This window comes from Phoca vitulina, unplaced genomic scaffold, assembly GCF_004348235.1.
Source record: "Phoca vitulina isolate PV1807 unplaced genomic scaffold, GSC_HSeal_1.0 scaffold2, whole genome shotgun sequence".
Classification (NCBI taxonomy): Eukaryota; Metazoa; Chordata; class Mammalia; order Carnivora; family Phocidae; genus Phoca; species Phoca vitulina.
The window spans coordinates 51547186-51571218 of record NW_022589705.1 but is presented as its reverse complement, the minus strand read 5'-3'; the positions used below and the strand labels follow the sequence as shown (position 1 = coordinate 51571218).

General features: G+C 38.6%; 1 protein-coding gene across 2 annotated transcripts in view; it reads left to right on the top strand.

Moving 5' to 3' along the window:
- PATJ (PATJ crumbs cell polarity complex component) overlaps positions 1-24033 on the top strand; it is a 346204-nt gene that overhangs the window by 201297 nt on the left and 120874 nt on the right. For both annotated transcript variants that reach the window (XM_032427605.1, XM_032427611.1), the window contains exons 28-29: positions 76-272; positions 22450-22541. In XM_032427605.1, coding sequence (XP_032283496.1) covers positions 76-272; positions 22450-22541 — 289 coding nt within the window. The remainder of the gene's footprint in view (positions 1-75; positions 273-22449; positions 22542-24033) is intronic.

Below are 24033 nucleotides of genomic sequence, written 5' to 3'. Positions count from 1 at the left end.
CATGCTGATGCCTTTGTAATGTGGATTTAAGTGCTCTATTTAAATTTTTTTTACCCCCCCCTTTTTTTTCAATAGAAAAAATCAGGCAAAGATATGCAGACCTACCTGGAGAATTGCACATTATTGAGCTTGAAAAGGATAAGAATGGACTTGGACTCAGCCTTGCTGGTAATAAAGACCGGTCGCGCTTGAGCATATTTGTGGTGGGAATTAACCCAGAAGGACCTGCTGCCACGGATGGGCGAATGCGTATTGGAGATGAACTGTTGGAGGTGAGGGACATAGATTTTTAATTTCTCTTTTGGTCAGGTGAAGGGGTGAAAGGGAATGGTACGCAGGAAAGTGAGGTGATGGTGAAGAATGTTACAAATTATATCTTCTTCAACTATTCAAAATCATTTTCCAAAGGAAGAACAGAAATCATATTGTCGCTTGCAAATGTTATTTGCTACTTGAGTAAGACCTAATCTTGCAAAATAATTCAGGGACCCCTAAGTTAAAATCTCATGAAACCCTATTAAAAAGAATAGGATTTGTTTTTAACATAAATTCCAAAATGTTTAAAACTAAATTGTATACTAATCTACTATTAGTATTTATCAAAATTCTCTTTAGCTTTAGAATAAACCATAAGTATGGCATTTGTTTTTGTTGTTGTTGTTTAGTTTTTTGGGAAGGTGTTAGAACCAACAGAACTTTGTGAACTGGGTGATAAGGCTTGGTTACTATCTGTGAAGTTGGTGATGTGGGTTAAGACCACATTGATTCCTTATTTAGGAACAGGATAGAGGTAAGAGAGGCTAAGGAGATGCTGGTCCTTTGCTAATTACTCGCTAGATGATGTCATCAGTAATCTTATTTATTCTTACTTTCCTCAACTTAAAGTCAGGGTTTCTGTTCCGAGTTGATCTCACTTTGATGTTTATTTGCTGTTTGAGTCCATCATTCAGCTAACGTTGTTAGAGTGTCTCTTGGGACTGGACACGGAAAGAAAGATGAATACATCCAGTCCCTCATTCAGAGAGCTCACAGCATAGAGGAAGGAAACAGACACGGAAAGGTTATTGTACTGCACAGTGCAGAATACAATAATCTGAAGCACAGCCGCGGCAGCTGATGCGTACTCAGTGTTGGGTACAGCCACCTCTTTTACTGGTGGCATCACAAAGTAAACAGTGGTGCTGGGATTCAGTATCCGGCAGTTCAGCTTCTTAGCTTTTGTGAACCGGAGCACTCTGCAGCCTCTTGGATAAAACGTGCTAACACTTGGACATATGAAGGTCCAGAAATCACAGACGCATTGAGTATTAGACTGCCCACTTAAAATGAGGGTTTCTGATTTTGCATTTTATGATTTCCTCATCTGACTTTGACTCAGAATAGAATTCACAGTCACCCATAATCTGATTTGCTTAATAATAAATACAGCCCAAACTGGTCAGACACAACTGTGAGACCGTTAGCATCACTCCTCTCTCCCAAGCCTCAGTAATTTCTCCCCATCTTTTTTATTTAATTTTTTTTTTAAAGATTTTTATTTGACAGAGAGAGACACAGTGAAGTGAGAGAGGGAACACAAGCAGGGGGAGTGGGAAAGGGAGGAGCAGGGAGCCCGATGCGGGGCCCAATCCCAGGACCCTGGGACCATGACCTGAGCCGAAGGCAGATGCTTAACGACTGAGCCACCCAGGCGCCCCTCTCCCCATCTTAAAGCCATTTCCACAAAGAAGTCACTTCTGGAATTACCTTCCTTGTTCTTTTGTAATACGGCGTCATGAAAGGGACCCACCTTGGGTAGTAGCAGGGACCAGCATAATCATTAAATACATAAAACTCAAAGGCAGCAGTACGTATTAACCAATACAATTCACCACTTCAAGTTTATTTCCTTTGGTTGATGCTTGGAGACTTCTTCGGTGATGAGACTAAAGTGATGGCGGTGGTCATCGAGGTGAAAGTGAAAACTAATTTACTGAGCTTAACTGGTACTTTACCTACGTGCTCCCACATTTGTATTCAGTATTCTTAAGAGACCTATCTGGTAAATACTCGTACTATCCCCATTTTATGGAAAAGAAAACTGTATCAGTCACTTGTCTAATATTACAGAACTAAGTTACTAAGTTTCGGTAAGAACCCAGGCTTGCGGGACTTAAAGATTCATGCTCTAACCACTGAAGTGTACCGTGTTCCCCGTGGTACATCAGCCAAACCCCATTTGTTTAGATCCATGAGAATCTGATTTATGATGTTCTAGTCTTTAGGAAATCATGTGTATGAAGTTACTGTGTTGTGTTATATGGACCTAGACGTGGATTTCCTATATTGTGTGGTATATGAAAATGTTCCAAAGGCTGTAATTTAGAACATGAAGATTCTAGTTCTATTCCCTCTATCTTACTAAGATTCAAGATGGAATAATGGCACATGAGATCTAGACCAACAGGAGCACTGGTATTTTATTTCTCTTCCTGACATTGTGTTAGATGTGGGTAACAAATGAGCAGGGGCTGCAGAGCAATGAGGATGTGTTACACTCCATACACAGAAGTCTCACTGGGTACAGGGCAGCAAGCACTGAACTTGGAAGAGCTGCTTTAACTTATCCCAGTTCTTTCAGTCATTAGTTGCATTTCAGAAGGGGCTTAATTAACACAGTGCCCTGCACATAGTTGACTGTTGATTAGATCACATTTCGTCCCTCCTAGACAGAAAATTTAGGTCTCTGTTTTCTAGGTGAGAGGCTGGAAGAGCTCTCTTGTCTGAAAAAGGATATTAACATCTTGCCACCCACCTACTCTTTTTTTTTTTACTTTCCAAATTTGACTCTTTTGTTGCTATTCAGCAACTTTATCTTCTTGCAGAGATGGAAAGAGCAAGAAGATCAAACATGGCAAGAAGTTGATCCTCCTCCACTCCCCATTGATTCTCTTGTCTAAAAAAAAAAAAAAGATGGATAAATATATGTTGCAGCATACATTCTAGCCTTCCATATCTTTAGCTAGTTACTTATCTTCTCTAACCCTCAGTTGCCGTTAAGTAATGAAAATTACTTATTCAGCAACTATCTTGCTATGCATCTGTCACGTAGGAAGCAGTGTATGAACAAGGTGCTGATTTTACTTTGGTGAACAAAATCCATGGTACCTGTTCCCATAGAGCTTACAGTCTAGTAATTGTATAGCATTAACTTTAGAAAGTGTTCTGGGAACTAGTGAGAGAAGATGGGTCAAATTTTGCCATGGTATCTGGCACAAAGTAATACATTTCAGCTGATATTATTTGTAAAATAATATTTTCATCTGGATTTGTGTGTTTGGGGTTTTTATAGTTTGTTTATATGACTACACTTGTGTCTTAAAGTGAGTCCCAAAGGGAAGCCGTCATCTTCCTCAATAGCTCCATGTCGCATCTTGAAAAACTGAGAGAACGGAAAAATGCACGGACTGGATTCTTAAGCAGTTATAACCCATCTTCTCATGTGACTTTTGGCTTTTTCCAAAGTTTTGGCAAATTTGGAAAAAATTTGTGTGGGAAACATTTCCCTTGTTTCTTTTTATAGCTGAGAAAAAATTTTAATCATTCCTCTCTGATATGTGAGGAATTTGTGTATCGCATGATATCAAATCCAGTGTCCTTTTGAACCGAGAATAGGAAATTGATTTAATGATGAGTACCAGGAAAGCTACAAGCCCATGTTAAAATAGCTGTTCTTTGGATATTGCAGTGCATTAGGTTGTAGAAGGATACTGCATTGTGTGGGAGGCTTATATAGGGGGCTTTTAGATTATACTTACTAGATTTCTGGGCTGGAGCAAATCTTGTATATTTGCTTACCCACCCACACTCCATTTATTTTTGTGGCTTCTCTCTGAGGTCAAGTTATCCGTGTCTTGATTGTTTTTACAGATCCACCATTTATTCCTATTATTTCTCAGGACTGCTGTGTTGCTATTGTTATGTTCTTCCTCTGCTCTGAGCCTCCTTTTATTCATCACGGATCGGACTTATTTTCAGGCCTAAGGGGAGGCTAACTTATAGGACGTAGAAAAGAGCTGGGTCGAACATGCACGGTGGCTTCTTTGACGTCAGAAGCTCTGCTTCCTCTGCTTCCTCACAAGAGCCTGGCCATGACTGATTTTCCGCACTCCCCTGGCCAGCAGTTTTGTTGCTGTGGGACTGCATTGTTAACGGTGCTGGAGCAGCCAGCGAGTTCCGTCGATCGATGGCCCAGTTCATGTATAAAAGAAATCTTAAATTAAGCCCCCAGAAGACAATGTGATTAAATCTCAGCTTCCTTACCCTTTACTGCGATGCTGGTGTGGGGGCTTCTGAATTAATTTCAAAAGGCATTAGCATATAATTACCATGTAGACTGGAATGAGACTTGCACCAGAGTATTGGCCTTCCCTGAGCAATTAGTCCCAGAAAATACACAGGTCTGGGCATGGTGCTGTCATATGAATGTAGGATTTATTTATAATCTTCCCTACGGTGCAAGTGCAGGAAGAGCAAGTAGATACCGTTGCATGGGGAATTGGAGTGATTTGTCGGGTTACAGAAGCAGCTGGGGGCAGCACGAGCCGGTACCAGTGATGGGGCTAGCATAGAGAGCTGAGTCTCTCTGCCCCCCACACCCTGCAAGATGGAGGCCGCACATCCCCTTTGAAACATTCACCTGCAGAATAGCCAAACCTAAGTGTTGTTATTTTCCAAGTGTCTAATATGTTTACTTAAGAATCACTACAAATAAAAAGCACGAAGGCTTCCCGTATTTGCAGAGGGATGAAGACATAGAACCACAAGTAAACTCAGATCTTATTGTCTCGTTATGTTTATTTAAGAAGAGAAAAAAAGCCTGAAGCCATAAAACGTCAATGACTGGCCCAGATCCATGGAGCTGCGTCAGGACAAAGCTACCTCAGGGCTCTATACACCACCCAGTCTCAGCACCTACTCTTCACTCTCTGCTTCTTGCCAGTGAATTATTCTTGAAATCTTTTAGAAGACTTCAATGTGATTTAGAAGTGCAGGAGAATAGTAAACAAGTCACTAGCTTTTGTGCATCCATAGATAAGATTCTTTCTAATTTTCAGTCAAAAGCATCTGTCATCTTAGATTGGCTCTTTTAGATTATTACCGTACATGGATATAATTTTATAAAGTGTGCTTCTTGATGCAATAATTATGCCCTAAGAGTCCTCGGGTAATAAAATATCCCATTGTAGAAACACTAGTTTGAGGAGCAGAAAGAAGACTAAAGGATTGGCAAAATTGCAATAAAATGATTTTCCCTAGTTTTATTAAGAAATAGGTATTTTAGGGGCGCCTGGGTGGCTCAGTCGTTAAGCGTCTGCCTTCGGCTCAGGTCATGGTCCCAGGGTCCTGGGATCGAGCCCCGCATCGGGCTCCCTGCTCAGCGGGAAGCCTGCTTCTCCCTCTCCCACTCCCCCTGCTTGTGTTCCTTCTCTCACTCTGTCTCTGTCAAATAAATAAATAAAATCTTTAAAAAAAAAAAAAAGAAAGAAATAGGTATTTTATAATAGCTAAAAGTGCAAAAATAAATTGATCGACTCGATTTTTTATTGTGGCAATGGTTTCATAAGTGTTAAAACATACTTAACATTTTAAATAAGTAATGTATTATATGTCTGTTATGTCTCAAGGCACTTGTTAAAAATTGGTCGATTAAGCCTGACAAAAATAAATACTGTTAGCAGATCCCGAATCTGACCTTCCCATATGCAAAGCTAAAGTGACCCCATTTGGGGACTCTAAAAATAGTCGACAGCCTAATTCACAACTCTGAAAGTCAACAGAAGAATGTGGTGCTGGCTGAGGGGTCAGCCTCGCACATAAAACAGTCATGGGGTCTCTGCTGTCTGTGTAACATTTTTCCTTTCTTCAAAGTGCAGCCCCCTGGTTATTCTGGCATATAATCAATAGCTATCTCTGTGTCTTGTTAAGTCATCTCTCGTCCATTGTGTGATATCCATTGTGAGTTACAAAAAGATGTACTCATTAAGGAAACATTTGGGGGCTAGGGAAGCCATACTAGGAATTGAGCCTACACTGAATACTTACTATCTTCAAATCAGTGCTAAATTCTTTACGTGCATTCTCCTGACTTTTACAACAAACCTATGAGAGTGGTGCTATTTTAATCCCCATTTTACAGATAAGGAAACTGAGCTGTGAAGGGGTAAAATCAACCTGCAAACACTACCTTTTCTGACTCTAAAGGCTATGTTCTTAAGTTATTTCGTTCTAGATTAATAACGATTCTAAAAAGTAGTAGGTCGGGGTGACTGGCTGGCTCAGTCAGTAAAGCGTGCCACTCTTAATCTCAGGGTCGTGAGCTCAAGCCCCACGTTGGGCATAGAGCTTACTTAAAAAGTAGCAAGTAAATTTCTCATCATTTTGTAGTTTCGGTAGATCTCAATTAATGCAGTTAGTCTGGTACTATATAGTACATATAGTACTATATGATATAGTATCATATATCATACTATATGATATAGTACTATATGATATAGTATCATATATCATACTATATGATATAGTATATATCATACTATATGATATAGTACTATATGATATAGTTCAAAATATCTGAGATAGTTTCTCACAATACAATACCTTGTTACTCTTGTTAATTGGATGCCACTTTGAATTCAATAAAAGAAGAATGCAGTCAGTGAAATTATAGCTATCCCTCAAGAATCAAAGAAGAAAAATAATCCTTTTTTGAGATTTTTCTTGCCCAATTTGAGAACTTCTCTGAACTTCGTATTTTAGGAGCTTTCCTCTTCAATACCATTGTAAAGTTAAGGTTTTATTTTCAGTCTGCAGGAAATACTTCGTAAAACCTAGCTCATACTGGGTGGCCTCATTCTTGTCTGTGTTTGCTGCCGTGAAGTCCTAGAGCTCTATTGCTGCCATTTTGGGTTTCTGTCCCTGACTTGTTGGGGGAAGAGTTTTGAATTATTTAGTCACACTTCATTGTCTTTATACTGCTGAAATATTTAGGCTTGAAGTCTGTATTCTTACTGATCTTTTGGAGGAATGACAATCATTTAATTTTTATTATTGCAGTCCTCATTATCACTCTACAAAAGCTTTATGTGGGATTACTACAGCGAGCCGCATTATCTTAAAATCAGAGATAAAGTGGATGAAAGACACAGTGCCATGGAAGCAGAAAGTAAAAATGAGGATAATTGAAGAGAGATTACCGTGGAAAGAATATAAAAAGCAAGGATAGGAACGTATGCTGGGGGAGAAAGTTGCCACTTGGAAAGAATAATTGGTTTTTAGCAAGACTCTCCTTCCTGCAGTTTTTTCTTGGCATTTATGTGACATATTGGGGTAGTTTTCCAGGCCTCTGTTCCCTGCTTTTTCCAGTTTCTTCTCTACTTCCTTCCAGTCCTACTCATTGCCATCATAACCGTACTGAAATGCAGTCGAGAAAGATATGCTTTTATTATTTTTTTAAGATTTTATTTACTTATTTGAGAGAGAGGCTTCGTGCCTTAAGATTGCATAGTGACTGCAAGAAAAGTGTTAATGAAATTCTTACTCCAGGTTTGACTTACTAACAATATCAGACAGCTGCTTAAACTCATCAAAAATGTGGTTGTATACGTGTGTTTTAATTACAGTTTTTAAGAGGTAGGCCTAAAATTACTAATCCAAAGTGAGAATCAGATGTGCCCCCCCAAAGAGTAGCCATGAGCCTATTTCTCATTATTTTAAGTCAGGAGAATTTGTGCATTACACATCAACCCCAGTCCTCCCTCCCACCAATTTTCTAAAATATTACTGAAATGCAATGAAAATAATTGCTTATAGGTAACACATGATCGTGTTAGGATGTGACATGTCTACTGTCACTTCAGAATCGCCAAATAGTATGATTGCTAACGCAGTTGCATTGTGTGCAGTAACACAGTTTCTCTTTGCTCCACGAACATCCAAACTGCACATCTTCCTTGTTGCTACTGAGTCTGTGGTTCAAAATGTCACCCTGCGATTCTGTACTTGGAATACGCTTGGGACGTTTCCCTCACGCATTTTCTTTACTTTGTATTGGGGGTGTAGATATAAATTTTTCCTATACAAACATTTACTGAAAAATACTTTATTGAGAGTATATGTAGATCCTATGAAGTTTAAGGGTTAAAAATCAAAAGGTAGTCTGTTAGGAAAATCTTACCTAAGAAGTATACCCATATGTAGTTTTCCTCCTCAAAAAAAAAAACAAAACCGAAACTCTTATTAAGGATATTTTTTGGCATCTATAAAGTAAGCAGAATGGTGTAATGAAATCCTGTGTAGCCCTCACATGGTTCAGCAGTGCCCAACACTCCGTCATTTCTGTGTCATCTACACCTCCAGGTGTCCATCCCTACGCAATTATTATTTTTGTAGACAGCGGGGGGGGGGGGGCAAAATTGACAAAAAATGAAATGCACAGATCTTCTCTGTACAACTTTGACAACTGTATACACCTGAATAATCCAAACATCTATCATTTCTCTTTCCCCAGAAACTTTTCTCATGTACTCTCCCATTGGAACCTCTCCCATCATGGGAGGCAAATACTGCATTGATTTTTTTTCCTTTCGTTAGTTTTTCCTGTTCCAGAACTTCACATATATGGGATCATATAGTATGTACTCTTTTGTGTCCCTTCTTTCCCTTTGCATGTCTGTGATTCATCTATGCTGTCGCATGTTTTAGTAGTTTGTTCCTTTTTGTTGCTGCATAATATTCCATTGTATACCTACCACAATTTTTTTTATCAGTTTACCTGTGGATGGACTTTTGGATTTTTTGCAGAGTTTTGAATAAAGTTGCTAGGAACATTTGTGTGACAGGTCTTTTTGAGGACAAATATTTTCCTTTTTCTTGGATAAATATTAATAGTAAATTAGTGGGACAGGGTAGTGTTGAAGTGTTTAACTTGGAAAGAATCTGCCAGCCCTTTTTCCCAGATAGTTGGGCCATTAAACATTCCCACCAGCCAGTGTGTGAGCATTCTGGTTGTTCCACAACCTTTACTCCTCTGGTGGGTTTGTAATGGTTCCTCATTGTGGCTTTCATTTACATTTTCTTGACGACTGATGAAGTTGAGCATTTTTCTTCTTTAGCAGCCTTTCAGATGGATTCTTGTATAAAGTGTCTAAGTCTTTTCCCCGTTTTTAATTAGGTTGTTTGTCTTTTTATAAAATTGAATTGAATGTAGAAGTTCTTTATAGATATACTAGTTCTTTATCAGATATATGGCTTATATGGATCTTTCCATCTGTGGCTTGTCTATTTTCGTAGTATATCTTTTTATGTATAGAAGTTCTTAGTTTTGATGAAATCATTATTTATTCATGTTTTCTTTTATAGTTACTGTCCTAGCTAAGAATCTTTGCTTACCTCCAATAATTACAATAATAATTATCCTATATTTTCTTCTAAAAACTTCATAGTTTTAGCTTTTATATTTAGTTCTATGATCCATCTTGAATTAATTTTTGTGTGTGCTGTGAGGTAAGGGTTGATGGGTTTTTTTCATGTGAATTCCTAGTTGATCCGGCACCATTTGTTGAAAAGACTTTTTTTCCCTCATTGACTTCATTTGAACCTTTGTCAAAAAATGAAATTAACATATAACTGTGTCTGTTTATGGACTCTCAGTCCTCTTCTATTCATCTGCCTGTCGTTGATGCCATCACCACACTGTCTTGATTACCACATCTTTCTAGCAAGTCTTGGATTCAGGCAGCGCTACATTCTCGTTTTGTTCTTATTTTTGAAAACTGTTTTGGCTATTCTAGGTCCTTTGAATCGTAGAGCCAACTTGTAAATTTCTATTTTTTTTTTTTTAAAGACTTCTGGGATTTTGATCGAGATTGTATTGAATCTGTAGTTTAATTTAGGGAGGCTAGACATCTTGACAATACTGAGTCTTCCAAATTATGAATGCAATATCTCTCCATTTAATTATTTTTCTGAAATGTTTCATAATTTCCAGTGTAGAACTTTTCCATTTTCAGTTAAGTGTATTCCTATGTATTTTCTATTCAGTGCTTTTATAAGTGGGATTTTTATCTTTTCATTATTTGTTCCTAGTATATACAAATACAATTGATTTTCATGTAGTTGCATATTGACCTTGTAGCCTATAATCATGCTAAACTAACCTACTAGTTCTAGTTCTAGTAGTTTTTTGTTGATTCCTTAGCATTTTCTAGAGGTAATTGATCATTTTATCTGTGTATAGGGAGTTTTACAATGTTTCTGACCTTTATCCTCCTTCCTTCCTTCCTTCATTTTCCTCTCTCTGTCTCTCTCTTTTTTTTTTTTTGTCCCCAATCTCAGAGAAGCCAGTTGGTGTTGGATGATTAAATAAGACCTTAGCTATATGTAGGTTTTTCATACATGCCCTTTATCAAGTGGAGGAAATTCCTTTCCATTTCTGATTTGATACGAGGCTTTTCCTTTTAAATTACAATTTGACATTGTATTTTGTCAGGTGCTTTTTCGGCACCTATTTAGGTTATCTATGTGGGTTTTTTGGTGTTTTGTTTGTTTGGTTTTGTTTTTGCTTTTTTTTAAGCTTTTATTCATTTAGAGAGAGCAATCCCTTGCAGGCGAGCGGGGGGGCGGGGGTGGTGTGCAGAGAGAGGGAGAGAATCCTGAATCTCAGGCAGACTCTGAGCTGAATGGAGAGCCCAGCGCAGGGCTCAGTCTCATGATCCTGAGATCATGACCTGAGCCGAAATCAAGAGTCAGACTCTTAACTAACTGAGCTACCCAGACGCGCCCCCCTTTTTAAAGATTTTATTTATTTTGTTTTAAAATGAAATTTAAGTATAACAAAGAGGGATACTCACTAATGGGATAGTCAAAACTCCTTATCATAATATTCAAAGTCCTTCAAAAGATAACTGTGACCTGCCTTTCCAGCTTCTGTGACTGCGTCACCATTATATGGTCCAGCTACACTGAGCTACTTAAATAAGTCGTTGATACGAATGTGCATTTCCCTCATTTCATTCTTTTGCCCATGTATTTTATTCCATGTACTTCCACAGACATTTAAAAAAACCTAGCCCAGCTGTTTTGGCATAAGATCATGACATTGTTTTTGTTATTACCCTAAATAAAAATCCTTATTTAGATCAGATATTTCTTCTTTGTATAGATTCTTTTTAAATGCTCCGTAACTTTAGGTAATTGACCTGAAATTCAGAGGTAAAGATGACAGAATGGAAAAACAAGAATACTAGTTATTATTTGTTAAAAATATACTGTTTTCGGGGCGCCTGGGTGGCTCAGTTGGTTAAGCGACTGCCTTCGGCTCAGGTCATGATCCTGGAGTCCCAGGATCGAGTCCCGCATCAGGCTCCCTGCTCAGCGGGGAGTCTGCTTCTCCCTCTGACCCTCCCCCTTCTCATGCTCTATCTCATTCTCTCTTTCAAATAAATAAATAAAATCTTAAAAAAAAAAAAGTACTGTTTTCTTATAAGAGAGATAGCTTGTGATACCAGATGCATTTTTAATTAACTATTTTTCTCAGATAAATCCCTTAATCCCTCTTGTCATCTCGTAACTGTAAAATGGGAGAGAAGTCAATAATATCTTTAAAAATCTTTCAGACTTAATGTTCTGTGATTCTGGGATCTAAATTTTGCTTTCAAACTTCAGCATGTGACTTAGCCTAAGGAATTTCTGATCTCTGTTCTAGGGAACATAAAAGCTGTAAATCCTTTCTCATAAATTTTACCAGACAAATCTCATCAGCTGTGTAAGTTGCTCTCAACCAAGTTTGTGTATCAGAATCATAGGACAGGTTCACCTATATAACAGCACTATACCCCATCCTAGTAGATGAGAATCTCTGAAGGTGGTGCCTAGGTGTGCTTTTAACTAGTCAGTATGTAACAAATCTTATTAGGAGTCTAGATGTGAATTTTTGCTCCTGTCATCAGAGGACATTGACAAAAGTACCAGCAGACTTATTGTAGAATATACAACCATTTGCTATTCAGTTCAGATTACACACCAATTGCATGAAATAAAATAGTGTGCTCAGTGATGGAACTAGCAATTTTGTTAACCAGTTAGCATTGAATGTGTCCTGGAATCCACAAAAGGCAAAGGAGGAGAGATCCTTACATGGTCCATAATACTTCCTGCTCTTCAACTTGAGTCTCTGTCTCCATACATCTCTTTTAAATACCAAGTGAATGGGATTGACATAACGTAGGGGCTGTGGCTAGAAAAATGAGGGCAGGAGAACAGGATGATTTCTCAGCTAAAGGCTCATTTATGATATATATTAGTTATATGTCAGTACAAATACTATAACATACTGGTGCATATGTCTTCGTGCAGATGTTTGAATATGTGGCATAAAAAATATCAAATCATCTTTCTTCCGTGTTTTACAAACTGTGAAGTGGAAAATTTGTCTAAGAAGCTATTTCCCCCCTCGAACCTAGCAAACACTGTATGTAATCAGACCATAGCCAACCTGCCAGATGCAGTTTTTTTAGTTGAAAAAAATTCTTTACATATATATCATACATATACACATTAGGAAGTGACTGAGAAAGTAGGACTCTACCCTGGTGAGGCAGTTTTTAAAGTTGCCGCTTGGATTTTTAACTGCCTTCACCACTACAGAGTTTAGAATGAGAATTGGGTGCTGGGGAATTATTTTGGAGAGGGAGGGAGGTGGTTGGGCTCTGGGTGATTTGGATGAGTAAGCAAAGTAGCAGGAGTCCCATTCTAGCCCCATCCCCACTAGAAGGAGGCTTTGGGATCAGGAGATGAGAGTTTGGACTCTGGCTCTGCCACTCTCTTCCCTAGAATCCTTATCCAAGTCCCCGAGTGTGAGTCTCAGTGTCCTCGTTACCAAAGCGCAGAAGCACCCACCTTGTCTACCCATCAGGCAGTGCAGCGAGGCAGAGCCAGATTCTGTATGAGATAGGCTTTAAAGTTACCAGATGTGCATGATGTAACCCTGACTCTATAGGACTGATTCACTGACAAGACTTGTGTCAAAATTTTTTTTTTTTTTTTTTAAAGAGAAGCTGAAGTTGGGAGGAGGGGAGTTAGATACTTTGATCCACCCAAGTCCTTTGATGACTGACTGGGTGTGTGGCTGTCTGTGGGCATGTCAAAGGAAGTATTTTGAAGTCGAGAGGGAAAAGGCTAGTAACCGAGGGACTTGGAGTAGAGCTCTAATTAGATCATTGTATGAAAGAAGCAAACATTAAGCTGGCCCTTACTAGTTGGGGGAAGTCTTGACTCATAGCATGTACCGATGTTCTTGGAAGAAGGAATTCCAGCTCAGTGGTCAGCTGAGTCCTATTCACTTACGTGACTACCAGTACCACTAAGAGAGGTGGGTTGTAATGCCTCAGCCTCCTAGGGAAACACGATTCCTTTGCAATATTAATGAACTGTTAAGAGGTAGATTATACTTCTGCCTCCATTCACCCCTTCCTATGCCCTGCAGGTAATAGGAAATTATCTATAGGCACCTCCTTCATTTTGATCAAGTGAACCAACCTGTAGCAATTGGGGCAACTTCCACAGAAACACTAACAATCAGAGCAAAACATAAATGTATCTCTCTGCTCACTTCCTTGACGTCAATATTTTTCAGAATTGTCAAGGTTTAGGATTCAAAAGAACATCCTGTTTTCTGAATATATCAAATTTAGAGAGATGTGAGCTACATATTACTATTACTTTGCCTTTAGAAGGTATTTCAATTTAATTAGATTTGTTTGAGCGAAAATAAATCTCTCATGCTTAAGCCTTTTAGATGAATGTGTTCCTTTGGGAACATTGTACTTCACAAGAAATAGATTACACTGAAGTTGCAGACCTCATTTCAGCACTGCATCATTAAACTAAGTCCTTAAAACCTGCTCCTTTGCCCAAAGTATTAAATTATTGGAGCTTGATGTGTATTATTTTGTCCTGCTGAGAAAAAGATTAACAATTTATTCAGAAATATTTTTTCATTAGAGTGAAATTGTTTCCACGTGAGTTTCAGTCCTCTTCCCTGTTCCCCAGCCTTGCTACCTTTCTCTTCTCTTCCTCTCTCCCACCTGCAAAACTGAAATGGTGGTTTGGAAAGTGAGCATCATTCTTCACGGGGGCTAGTGCCCAAGGTTCTTGGAAAGAGAAAATCTTCTACAGGGTCTTCTTGGAATAGGACCTGGTTACTCCTGTCACACACCGCCTCCCTCCCCAAAGCTGTACTACAGTACCTGTGGTTCCTAGAAAGAGACCTGCCATTTCTTCCCTGCCCATCTTTTCATAGATTTTCCCCTGGTCCTGGTGTTCTTCCTGCCACTCACCTCCCGCTGTGCCTGCTAAGTTTCTGTCTGCCTCAAGACCAGCCCACCCATCTCAGAAGAGACAGTCACTTCTTGCTTTATGCCGATATTCACCCTATGGCGGTGCAATTTTTTGTTTCTAAAACTGTGGTCACTTACTAGAGTACAGTATGCTTGAGTGCAGGAGCCATATCTGACTGAATAAAGTGATTCCTCTAAAGTGACGTTCAGGGAATCTGATATCTGGAACATACCTGGTGCTCAATACATGGTAGCTCCGGTAATGATGGTAATGAAAGTCCCTGTGTCTTCATCACTTGTACGGTGACTGTTGAATAAATGAGTAAATGGATGGAGATAACATATATCTATTATACTTTTTTGGAATATTTCTGGGTCTGGGGTTTCTATTTTGTGAGGCCCTGTTAATTGGATTTAAAATTTCACAGGATTAAAAATGAGTTATTTATCCTATGACTTTTTTTTTTTTTTTCCAACCTCAGATAAATACCTTTAGGAATGTTTCCTAATCATTAACAGGACGGGCTTTTGGACTCAGATTTGGCTATAAATACGGCTCTCAATATGTTATATTGGTTAAATTCCTTAAACTCACTACACCTCAGTTTCTCCATCTGTGTAAATCAGGTGAAATAATGTATAAAAGACATGTGTATATATGCATGTGCCTTGTGTGTTATAAGCATTTATTAAATGATGTTATTATAAAGTAGTAATAAAATATCAATAGAGAAAAACAAACCTGAAATCACCTCACATCCCACCAGAGGTAACATCATTGTTGACATTTAGTAGATACAGAGCTTTCTTTAGACTCAGACAGAACTTTTACATAAATGAAAATAATGTGATCGATAACGTATTTTGTCATTTTTTCACTCAATAATTTTATCTTTTTATGGCAGTGGATCTAGGTCTGTGTCATCCTTCACCTCCTTTTAATGCCAGAGTTTTCCATTTATCAACATAACAATGCAAATGTAATAAACCTTTTGCTGATGAGTATAGGGTTTTTCTATTTTTTCTCTGTTAAAAGTATAGCCATGATAGACATTTTGATCCCAGATTTTTAATCTTTTTAGGATAAATTTTTAGCAGTGAAATTGTTAGATAAAAAACTGTTAGATTAAAAATTGTTAGATTAAAAGAGGGGCGTCTGGGTGGCTCAGTCAGTTAAATGTCTGACTCTTGATTTTTGGCTCAGGTCATGATCTCATGGTCATGAGATCAAGCCCTGTGTCAGGGTCCGCATTCAGCGGGGAGTCTGCTTAAGATTCTCCCTCTCCCTCTGCCCCTCCCCCCACTCATGATCTCTCTCTCTCTCTCTCTCTCTCAAATAAATAAAATATTTTTAAAAAATTAACCTATAAAAAGATTCATCAAGTTGTAAACACTTATTTGTGGGTTTTTTTCTGCATGTATGTTATACTTAATAAAAGCTTATTAAAGAAAAAAGTTAATCTGGAGATTCCAGTGTCATGAAATATAAAATATGGAATATATTTAAAAATAGGAAGAAGGACTCTCAGATTTCATTATTGGAAGTTCCAGTTACCTGAATCCTGTCTCAGTTTTTTAATAATAATTTCTCAACTGTTCATAATAAATCCTTCTACTTGAATAAAAGTACGGGCAGTGGTGGTGGTGTTGAGTATTGTATTATAGCATGATATTCAAACCTCAGGCAAATCTGTTTCTTGAACTAAATTTTAGTTTTTGTATAATTAAGATCTCTAATCCCAGCTTAAGTTAAATTAACTTTTGACTTCCAATTTGGTAAGTTTTTTGAATAGATTTAATTGAGTTACTCTCCAGCATAAATTTATATTCATGTTCAGTTGAACTATGGAAAATTGAGTGATATTTTTCAATAATTAATTTTATTGAAACAAATCTCATTAAAGACCTCTTAAGTGAAAGTTTATGTAGTATAACAAAAGGATTTATATCCATTTACTTTTGCTGAATCTTGCTGTATTAACCCTAATTCTACAAACTATAAAATAATGCAATTAAGTATCCTATCTTTGTTACCTAAATATAGAGGGTTTACCTCAAAATAGTGTTTTCTTGATTTTTCCTCCTGCTACAGTAGCAGAAACCAACCCATGGAGGGAAATACGAATCACATTAAAAAAAAAACCAGGGGCGCCTGGGTGGCTCAGTTGGTTAAGCGACTGCTTTCGGCTCAGGTCATAATCCTGGAGTCCCGGGATCGAGTCCCGCATCGGGCTCCCTGCTCAGCGGGGGGTCTGCTCCCTCTGACCCTCTTCCCTCTCGTGCTCTCTGTCTCTCATTCTCTCTCTCTCAAATAAATAAATAAAATCTTAAAAAAAAAAAAAAACCATTATAATGTGATTTCTGAGTTTTATAGAAACAGAGGTTTATCATTTGAGGCTATTGTCTTCATTATCTGGACCTGCTATTATTTGTCCCTGAATGATACCTCATTGAACTGGAAATTTAGAACCTAGGAAAAGGTGAGCTAATTACCCGTGATAAAATACTAGTGTCTTTCTGGGGCCAGGAATCGCTGAGCTGAGATCGAAGTTACTGACCATGTGAAGGATCTCAGAAAACCCTTTTTGTCAGTATTCAGGAGAAGAAGCCAAACACAGATAAGAAAACCAGAATTGTAGCTCAAGAGCATAGAATGCTCCTTTGGACAGAAAGCCTTTTTCCTTTGTCTTTTTCTCCTTTCTTTTCCTTCTGAATGCCACGGATAAGTTACTAAGTGTCGGAGAGAGCATAAGATTTAGGAGATAGGGAGAGGGATGTCACTTGAATATATAAGTTAATATTTAGAAATACGGGCAGAGATACTGTATGGGTGGAGACTTTTTGGTGGCCAAGAACAGAAATTAGGTCAAGGTAATTTAACCAAAAAAGGGATAATTTACTGTAGTAGTATGGGTGTCCCTCCCAGAGCTCGGAGATCAGGTTGCCTGGGAGCCTCAGGAATTCCTGTGCCTTCATCCACGTGGTGGAATATGGCCACCTCACAGAAGCTCAGAGAAGATGTAGAGAATCGTTACGAGTTTCTCTCAACATGCATAAGCTGGACTGTCCCAGAAGAAGTAGAGATATATGGTTATCCTTGAATAGAAGAGTTATAGATCTCAGATTTTAAGATGATAGATAATTTAGGTGTAATGGGAACACCCAGTCAGAACTAAGGATAGTTCTTCCCACCAATAAGAATACTGTCAAAAATAAGGACATATCTAAGTAATTTATTATTATTTTTATATATCATTGAGTCATCTCTGAAGGGAGAAACTTTGGGAAAGCCACTTTTCTGCTTCTCAGTTTCCTGGAAGTAAATAGAAAATGATAATGTTTTTCTAATTTCTAGATAATCTGAATAATCACTCATATTCTATAAGGATGGGAGCAGTGTTTGCCCCAAAATGAAATATTTTAATGGTTTTCCCTTGGCATGAGTCAGAAAAAAATTAAAATGGTGATCAATCTAATGAAAAAAAGTGTAATAGGTGTCTATTATTATTATTCAGGTTGTAGTTTGCACAAAGAGAAAAGTACAGTCTTAAGGGATTCCAGGTTGGATTTAGGACTTGAGAAGCCTAGCAGTCAACTATGGGGCATTTCCTCTTTGCATTGTGGTGAAATGCTTTGATTCTGACTTGTGTATCTCAGAGTTCTAGGACCTACGATAGTAGGTCACCAGCATCCACCTGTTCCCACTCAAGAGTTCATTTAACAGACATCTTTATAAAGATGACTTTCAAAATCATCTGATTTTTATGTGCACCATACAGATGGGACCTCTAGGTGTGCCTTAGGATTATGAGCTTTTAAACGAATAGCTAAATCACCGAGGGCAAATTGCTTAAACTCTTGGAATTCCATAATACCCCAGTTGCTCTGAGATTTAAATGAGATACTGTGCCTAAAGAGCTTAGCATAATGTTCGGCACAGAGCAAGCACTGGATAAATGGTAGATATCATTAATTAGAATTAACCTGAAAGACTTGCAGGGGGTGTAGAGTGCTTTCTTTTTTGCCTATGCTATACTTAGAGGATGTCCTACATCTGGTGGTTAAAGAATAGTGCCCTCAGAGAACAGCAGCTTCTCAGAAATAGAAAAAGTGCCAGTCTAAAGTTAATTGTGTGTAAAATACATCATATTCTTTTTAATTACCTACTGAATTTTCTCTGGAGTGTGTTTCCTTTAGTGATGAAGAAATAGAAAAACTGCTTATGCAGTTGGAAGGTATATGTACCTCTCATTTAGTGAAATTATTTTATATTAAGTAAGAGCTACAAAAACACAAAAGAGATCTTACTGTCTTGGAACTCAGAGGCTGTGAATGTGTTCTTTATGAGGTCAGAAGAGAGGCTTTGTCTTAGATTTTTTTAATCCCGAGATCTGCATTTTCCTTTCTGATTTACTCCAGTGACATCAGGTTTCCCTCTCTCTTGAGTTTCTTGTTGTGCTCCCAGTCTTGGACTACGTAGCAGCATTTCTCCAGAGGCCTCCAAGCACTGGCAGGAGCCGCTACCATCCCCGTAAATGGCACGGTTGTTGGCACTGGAAAAAACCTCCACAGCAAGCAAGCTGTTCTACCTTTCTATAGCCAGAGCCCCAGAGTATTCACAAACAGCACCAGGAAGGCGTAACTGTAGATTTACTCTTAGATAAATTAAAATTAATGACCCGCTTTCTTCATTTGGGCTGTAATTTTCCCCTCTTAGAATAAGAGGACCGTACATTTTATTCTATCCAAATGGAAGATCACACCTAAAAAGCAGGCCTATCCATAAACATGAAACAGCTTAATTTTCTGTATGTTCAAGCTTTTGCTAATAAAAAAGACCTTAAAAAGGAAACACCTCAGTCCGTTTGAAGGCTGGAGTCCACCTCAGAGAAAGCCGACTAGCGGTTGATGAATGGAAGCACTGCTTCCGTTCGGGGCTGTGCGATCCAGTACATCCTCCCAAGCGCCGTTGTGGGCAAGCTTCTCAGGACAGACTGGCGAGTACCTGGTGGGGGACGCAGAGCCTGCCCTTAAGAAGTTGAACTCAGTTCAGTAAATGCCCTGTGCCTGCACTGATGCTCACCACCTAACAGTGATTGACTTTACCACGTAAGGTGAGCGGTAAGTGCGATAGGAGAACATTTTTAAATCCAGTGCCACAGAATTCAAAGACAGGAAGATTTGATAGCTCTGCTTTCTGAAAGCACCGGTCAGACACAGTGGGGAAGACATTCTCCAATAATTACCTGAACACCAGACATTGAATCAGGCATATTCCACATGTCATCTCATTTTAAAATTGTGATTTAAAGTTCCTTATTTATGTGGTGCCTGGGTGGCTCAGTCGGTTAAGCGTCTGCCTTCGGCTCAGGTCATGATCCCAGGGTCCTGCGATCAAGTCCCGCATCGCTTGTGCTCTCTCTCTCTCTCTCTTGCTCTCTCTCTCAAATAAATAAATAAAAATTTTTAAAAAAATCTTATAAAAAATAAAATTGTGATTTAACGTTCCTTATTTATGAGGCACCTGGGTGGCTCAGTCAGTTAGGCATCTGCCTTCAGCTCAGGTCATGATCTCGGGGTCCTGGGATAGGGCCTGTGTCAGGCTCCCCGCTCAGTGGGGTGTCTGCTTCTCCCTCTGCCTCTGCCCTTCCCCACTGTTCATGCTCTCTCTCTCTCAAATGAAAATAAAATCATAAATAAATGAAACAAAGTTCCTCATTTATTGTTCATTGTAAATGAAAAAGATTGAGAAATATGGTTTGCAAAACAAAGTGATCATGACAGACATACTATTTTGTAACTAGGTTTTTGCTGCTTAGTACCTTTCTATGTCATTAAGTATTTTTCACACTGCTCTTAATAATTACATGATTTATTTAACTATTTTTTGCCTTATAACTAAGGTAAGAAGATATAAATATGAGACAAATAAAACTATGAAAGTATTAGGAGAAAATATAATTTAAAGGGTGGGCACTTCAAAAATATATATATAAATATATATTTTAGGGCAGTGAAATTGAGAGGAAGATACAGAAATTCCCCATATGTTCCTTTTAGATTACCACCATCCCCCTCCAGGGTGGTACGTTTGTTACAGTGGGTGCACTGACACATCATCATCACCCAAGTCCATAGCTTACATCGGGGTTCACTCTTGGTGGTGTACATTCTGTGGTATCAGACAGATGTATAATGGCACGTGTCCATCACTGTGGTATTCATCCAGAGGGTGGGCGCATCTTTAAATACATGATATTAGGGGCACCTGGGTGACTCAGTTGGTTAGGCAGCTGCCTTCCGCTGGGGTCATGATCCCAGGGTCCCCCATTGGGTTCCCTGCTCAGCAAGGAGCCTGCTTGTCCTTCTGCCTCTCCCACTACCCCTGCTTGTGCTCTCTCTCTGTCAAATAAATAAAATCTTTTAAAAAAAATAAAAAATAAACACATGATATTAAAAGGATACAAGCCTTAACAGAAAAGATGAGTAATTTTGAACATCGCCAAATTAAAAATTCTTTATGTATTAGAATTATTATAAATAAAATTTAAAGGCACTATCATGTAATTCTCACAACAGTTTTATGAAGTAGGTGCCCAGATTCCTTTTCAAGAAGAGAAAACTGAGGGGCGCCTGGGTGGCTCAGTCAGTTGAGCACCAACTCTTGGTTTCAGCTCAGGTCATGATCTCAGGGTCCTGGGATGGAGCCCTATATGAGGCTCCACTCTCAGCATGGAGTCTGCTTGAGGGATTCTCTCCCTCCTTCCTTCTGCCCCTCCCCACCATACTCATGCATGCATGGGCACTTTCTCTCTCTCTCTCAAATAAATAAATACATCTTAAAAGAGAGAGAGAGAGAGAGAAAACTGAGGCACAGAAATAGTGTGGAGATCAGTGGGTTTCTGGGAGGTTGATTATCTTGGTGAATACAAAAGCTGGTAGAATGAGGGGCATAGTGAGTAGGTGGTTCCAGTTTAATCTCTGTAGCAGGCTTTGAGGTGCATACCCGCTTTACCCCTTCAAGATGATGGATGAGCTTCATTTCAGACAACTCCATCCTTTGAAGTATTCATTTCCATACAATTTTCATTATGATGGCTATGACAAAAACCTTTTCCAGGTGTGTCTTCAAACAGAAAATTTCAGAGACATCAAGGACAGACAAATGCAAAGTACAAAAAGTGGAAATCCCTTTTTACTATTCCTTATATAGTACTTTTACTATTCCTTATATAGTACTATACTATCCCTTAAATAGTAGAAAATTTCAAGGCCTCAGTTACATTGGGACAGTATAGATCATTAACTACTTATTAAAGAGACAGGAGGAGAAAAGCCAAAACTGTGAGCTATTATCAGTGGGATGAAATAAAAGATAGATTATAGCATAGTTTTTCAGTGGAAAAACCGGAAGTAAAAAAATTTAGAGTGTAAATGTTTTTAGATCATATTTAGGTGAATTCAATCAAGTTAAAAATCCCACCACATCTTGGATAAGAGCAGATGGCTCATTGATTGTGTATAGTAAAATGTTTCTCTGCAATTGATCTAAAATTTGATTTAAAATGGGTATATAATATTTACCTCCTCTGGAGTAACAAAATTTGTGCTATGTAATAACATTGACACATTTTCAGAATCATATTTAATGGGCCCTCCAGAACTCTGGTGAATACCACAGCTTGGTCTGTTTTCTACATCTTTTAGAAATCTGGAAAAGCGGTAGGAAATATATCTGCCATAAAGTTTTTGCACTTAGCTCAACTATTGCCCTCTTAAAGTTTAGTGGAAGAGTCAAGGACTGTATATTCTTTATTAACTGCATTCAGAACTGAATTTAAGAAATGTTAATAGCTGTTTAGAATTAGTATTTGAATCCATACTACAAAGACTATTAAGATTTTTAGCATTATAGAGTCCTACACGGACCCACTTAAAAATGAATGGACTTCATTGTTTAATTCCAAGTATATACCCATCGATTTGCATGAATGTACAAATAAATACATGTATATTTTTATACAAAGTATACATATTGCATTTTTACAAGTGCGTTTTATTTTTTCCCAAATAGATAAACAATCAGATCCTGTATGGAAGAAGTCACCAAAATGCATCTGCCATTATTAAGACCGCCCCATCAAAGGTCAAGCTGGTTTTCATCAGGTAAGATAGATACACGTCTGGTTTTCTAAAATCTAAGATCCCTTCTGAAGATATTATTTTGTAAGACTGCCTTATCTTTGGTTTGTCTAACAAAATCACCATATCCTAAAAATACCTTTTCCTTTTTTAACTGTCACTTTAAGGGAAGTATAGATTGTTTCAGTTATGAGGTTTTCTTGTTATTTACGTTTCATATGAAGGACTTAGTGGTTGAGGCTACTATTTGTATTCAGTTTTTTAAATTTCTTCCCTTCCTGGACTGATTGTCACCTCAGTAGAACCTTCTAGCTTCCCTTCCTCCTGTCACCACCATGTGGTATATTTACTGACTCATTAATATCTTCATCAAGGAATAGGCAGGAAAACAGAACCCAGGAACATTTTAGGAACTTCATAGTAAGAGTGCTGGTGAGAAATCCAGAGGGGAGCAGACGTGAGCTTTGCTGTCTAGAGTCGCGTGGTATGTTTGGGGTTCCACATTTTCCCTTACCCTCCCTGTTACCTGACTGGGTCCTTTTGGCATAAGTAAGTCAGAACTGGGAATTCCCATTGGTGGTAGCTATTGTTGCCTCATCAGCAATGGAATGTTTGATTCCTTTTATTGGACTGAAGTGACTGATGAATCTGAATTATCATTAAGTGATGTAACTGACCCTGTACATTAACTGTCACTCTGTTTCTTTTCCTTCTGAGTCTCAGGTATCAGCTGTAAAACGAGAATAATAAAGCACCTACCTCGTTCATTGTGGTATGTCAAAAATTTGAAATGTTGAACACGCTCTCTCACATAAAGGCTGAAAGAGTGTCGGCTGGTATTTTGTGACAGTGATGATCATTCTTCTTCCTACTGTTACTGGTTACCTGTCATTAAGACCAATCCATTCCCAGGGACCCCTGGGATTCAGGGTAGTTTTATTCCCAGATATGGGCACTAATGGAGGTGATTGACATACCCTTTCCCATGCAATCACTTCAGCTACAGGGTGTTGTTGCTGCTTAGCTCCTAAAGAAATCTTACATTAGTAACCTCTTCTCCCACTCGGAGGCGCTTCCTGGATTTCCAGGTTTTTATTCTTGTTTCCAAAGGGAGAATCCTTTCTCCTTCTTCTGTGTCTTTGTGTGTTAAGTCAACCTCCTCTGGCTCACTCACCTTGAGGTCGTCTGGCTCACTCACCTTGAAGTCCTCTGTTAGGCACCAATCTCCTTTTGGGTTTTTCTGCCCTTCCTGTCACCAGAAGTTACGAAATTAGAGTTAGATGCTGAAAACGTGAACAAACTTGAGGAAAGGTCAACCACTCAAAGCGATGAAGGTGTCCATCGACAGAAATGCATGTCGGCTCGAACGCGTGGCAGAGAGTCATGTGAGGGTTCCATGAGCGGGCACCCACAGCACTCAGCCAGTATCTGCGCTTCGTGCTCAGCACGTGGGGGCAACTGCTGCAGGTGTTGCTGTCACCTCTTCACCCATACGGGGTCATCCCAATTTAAAGAG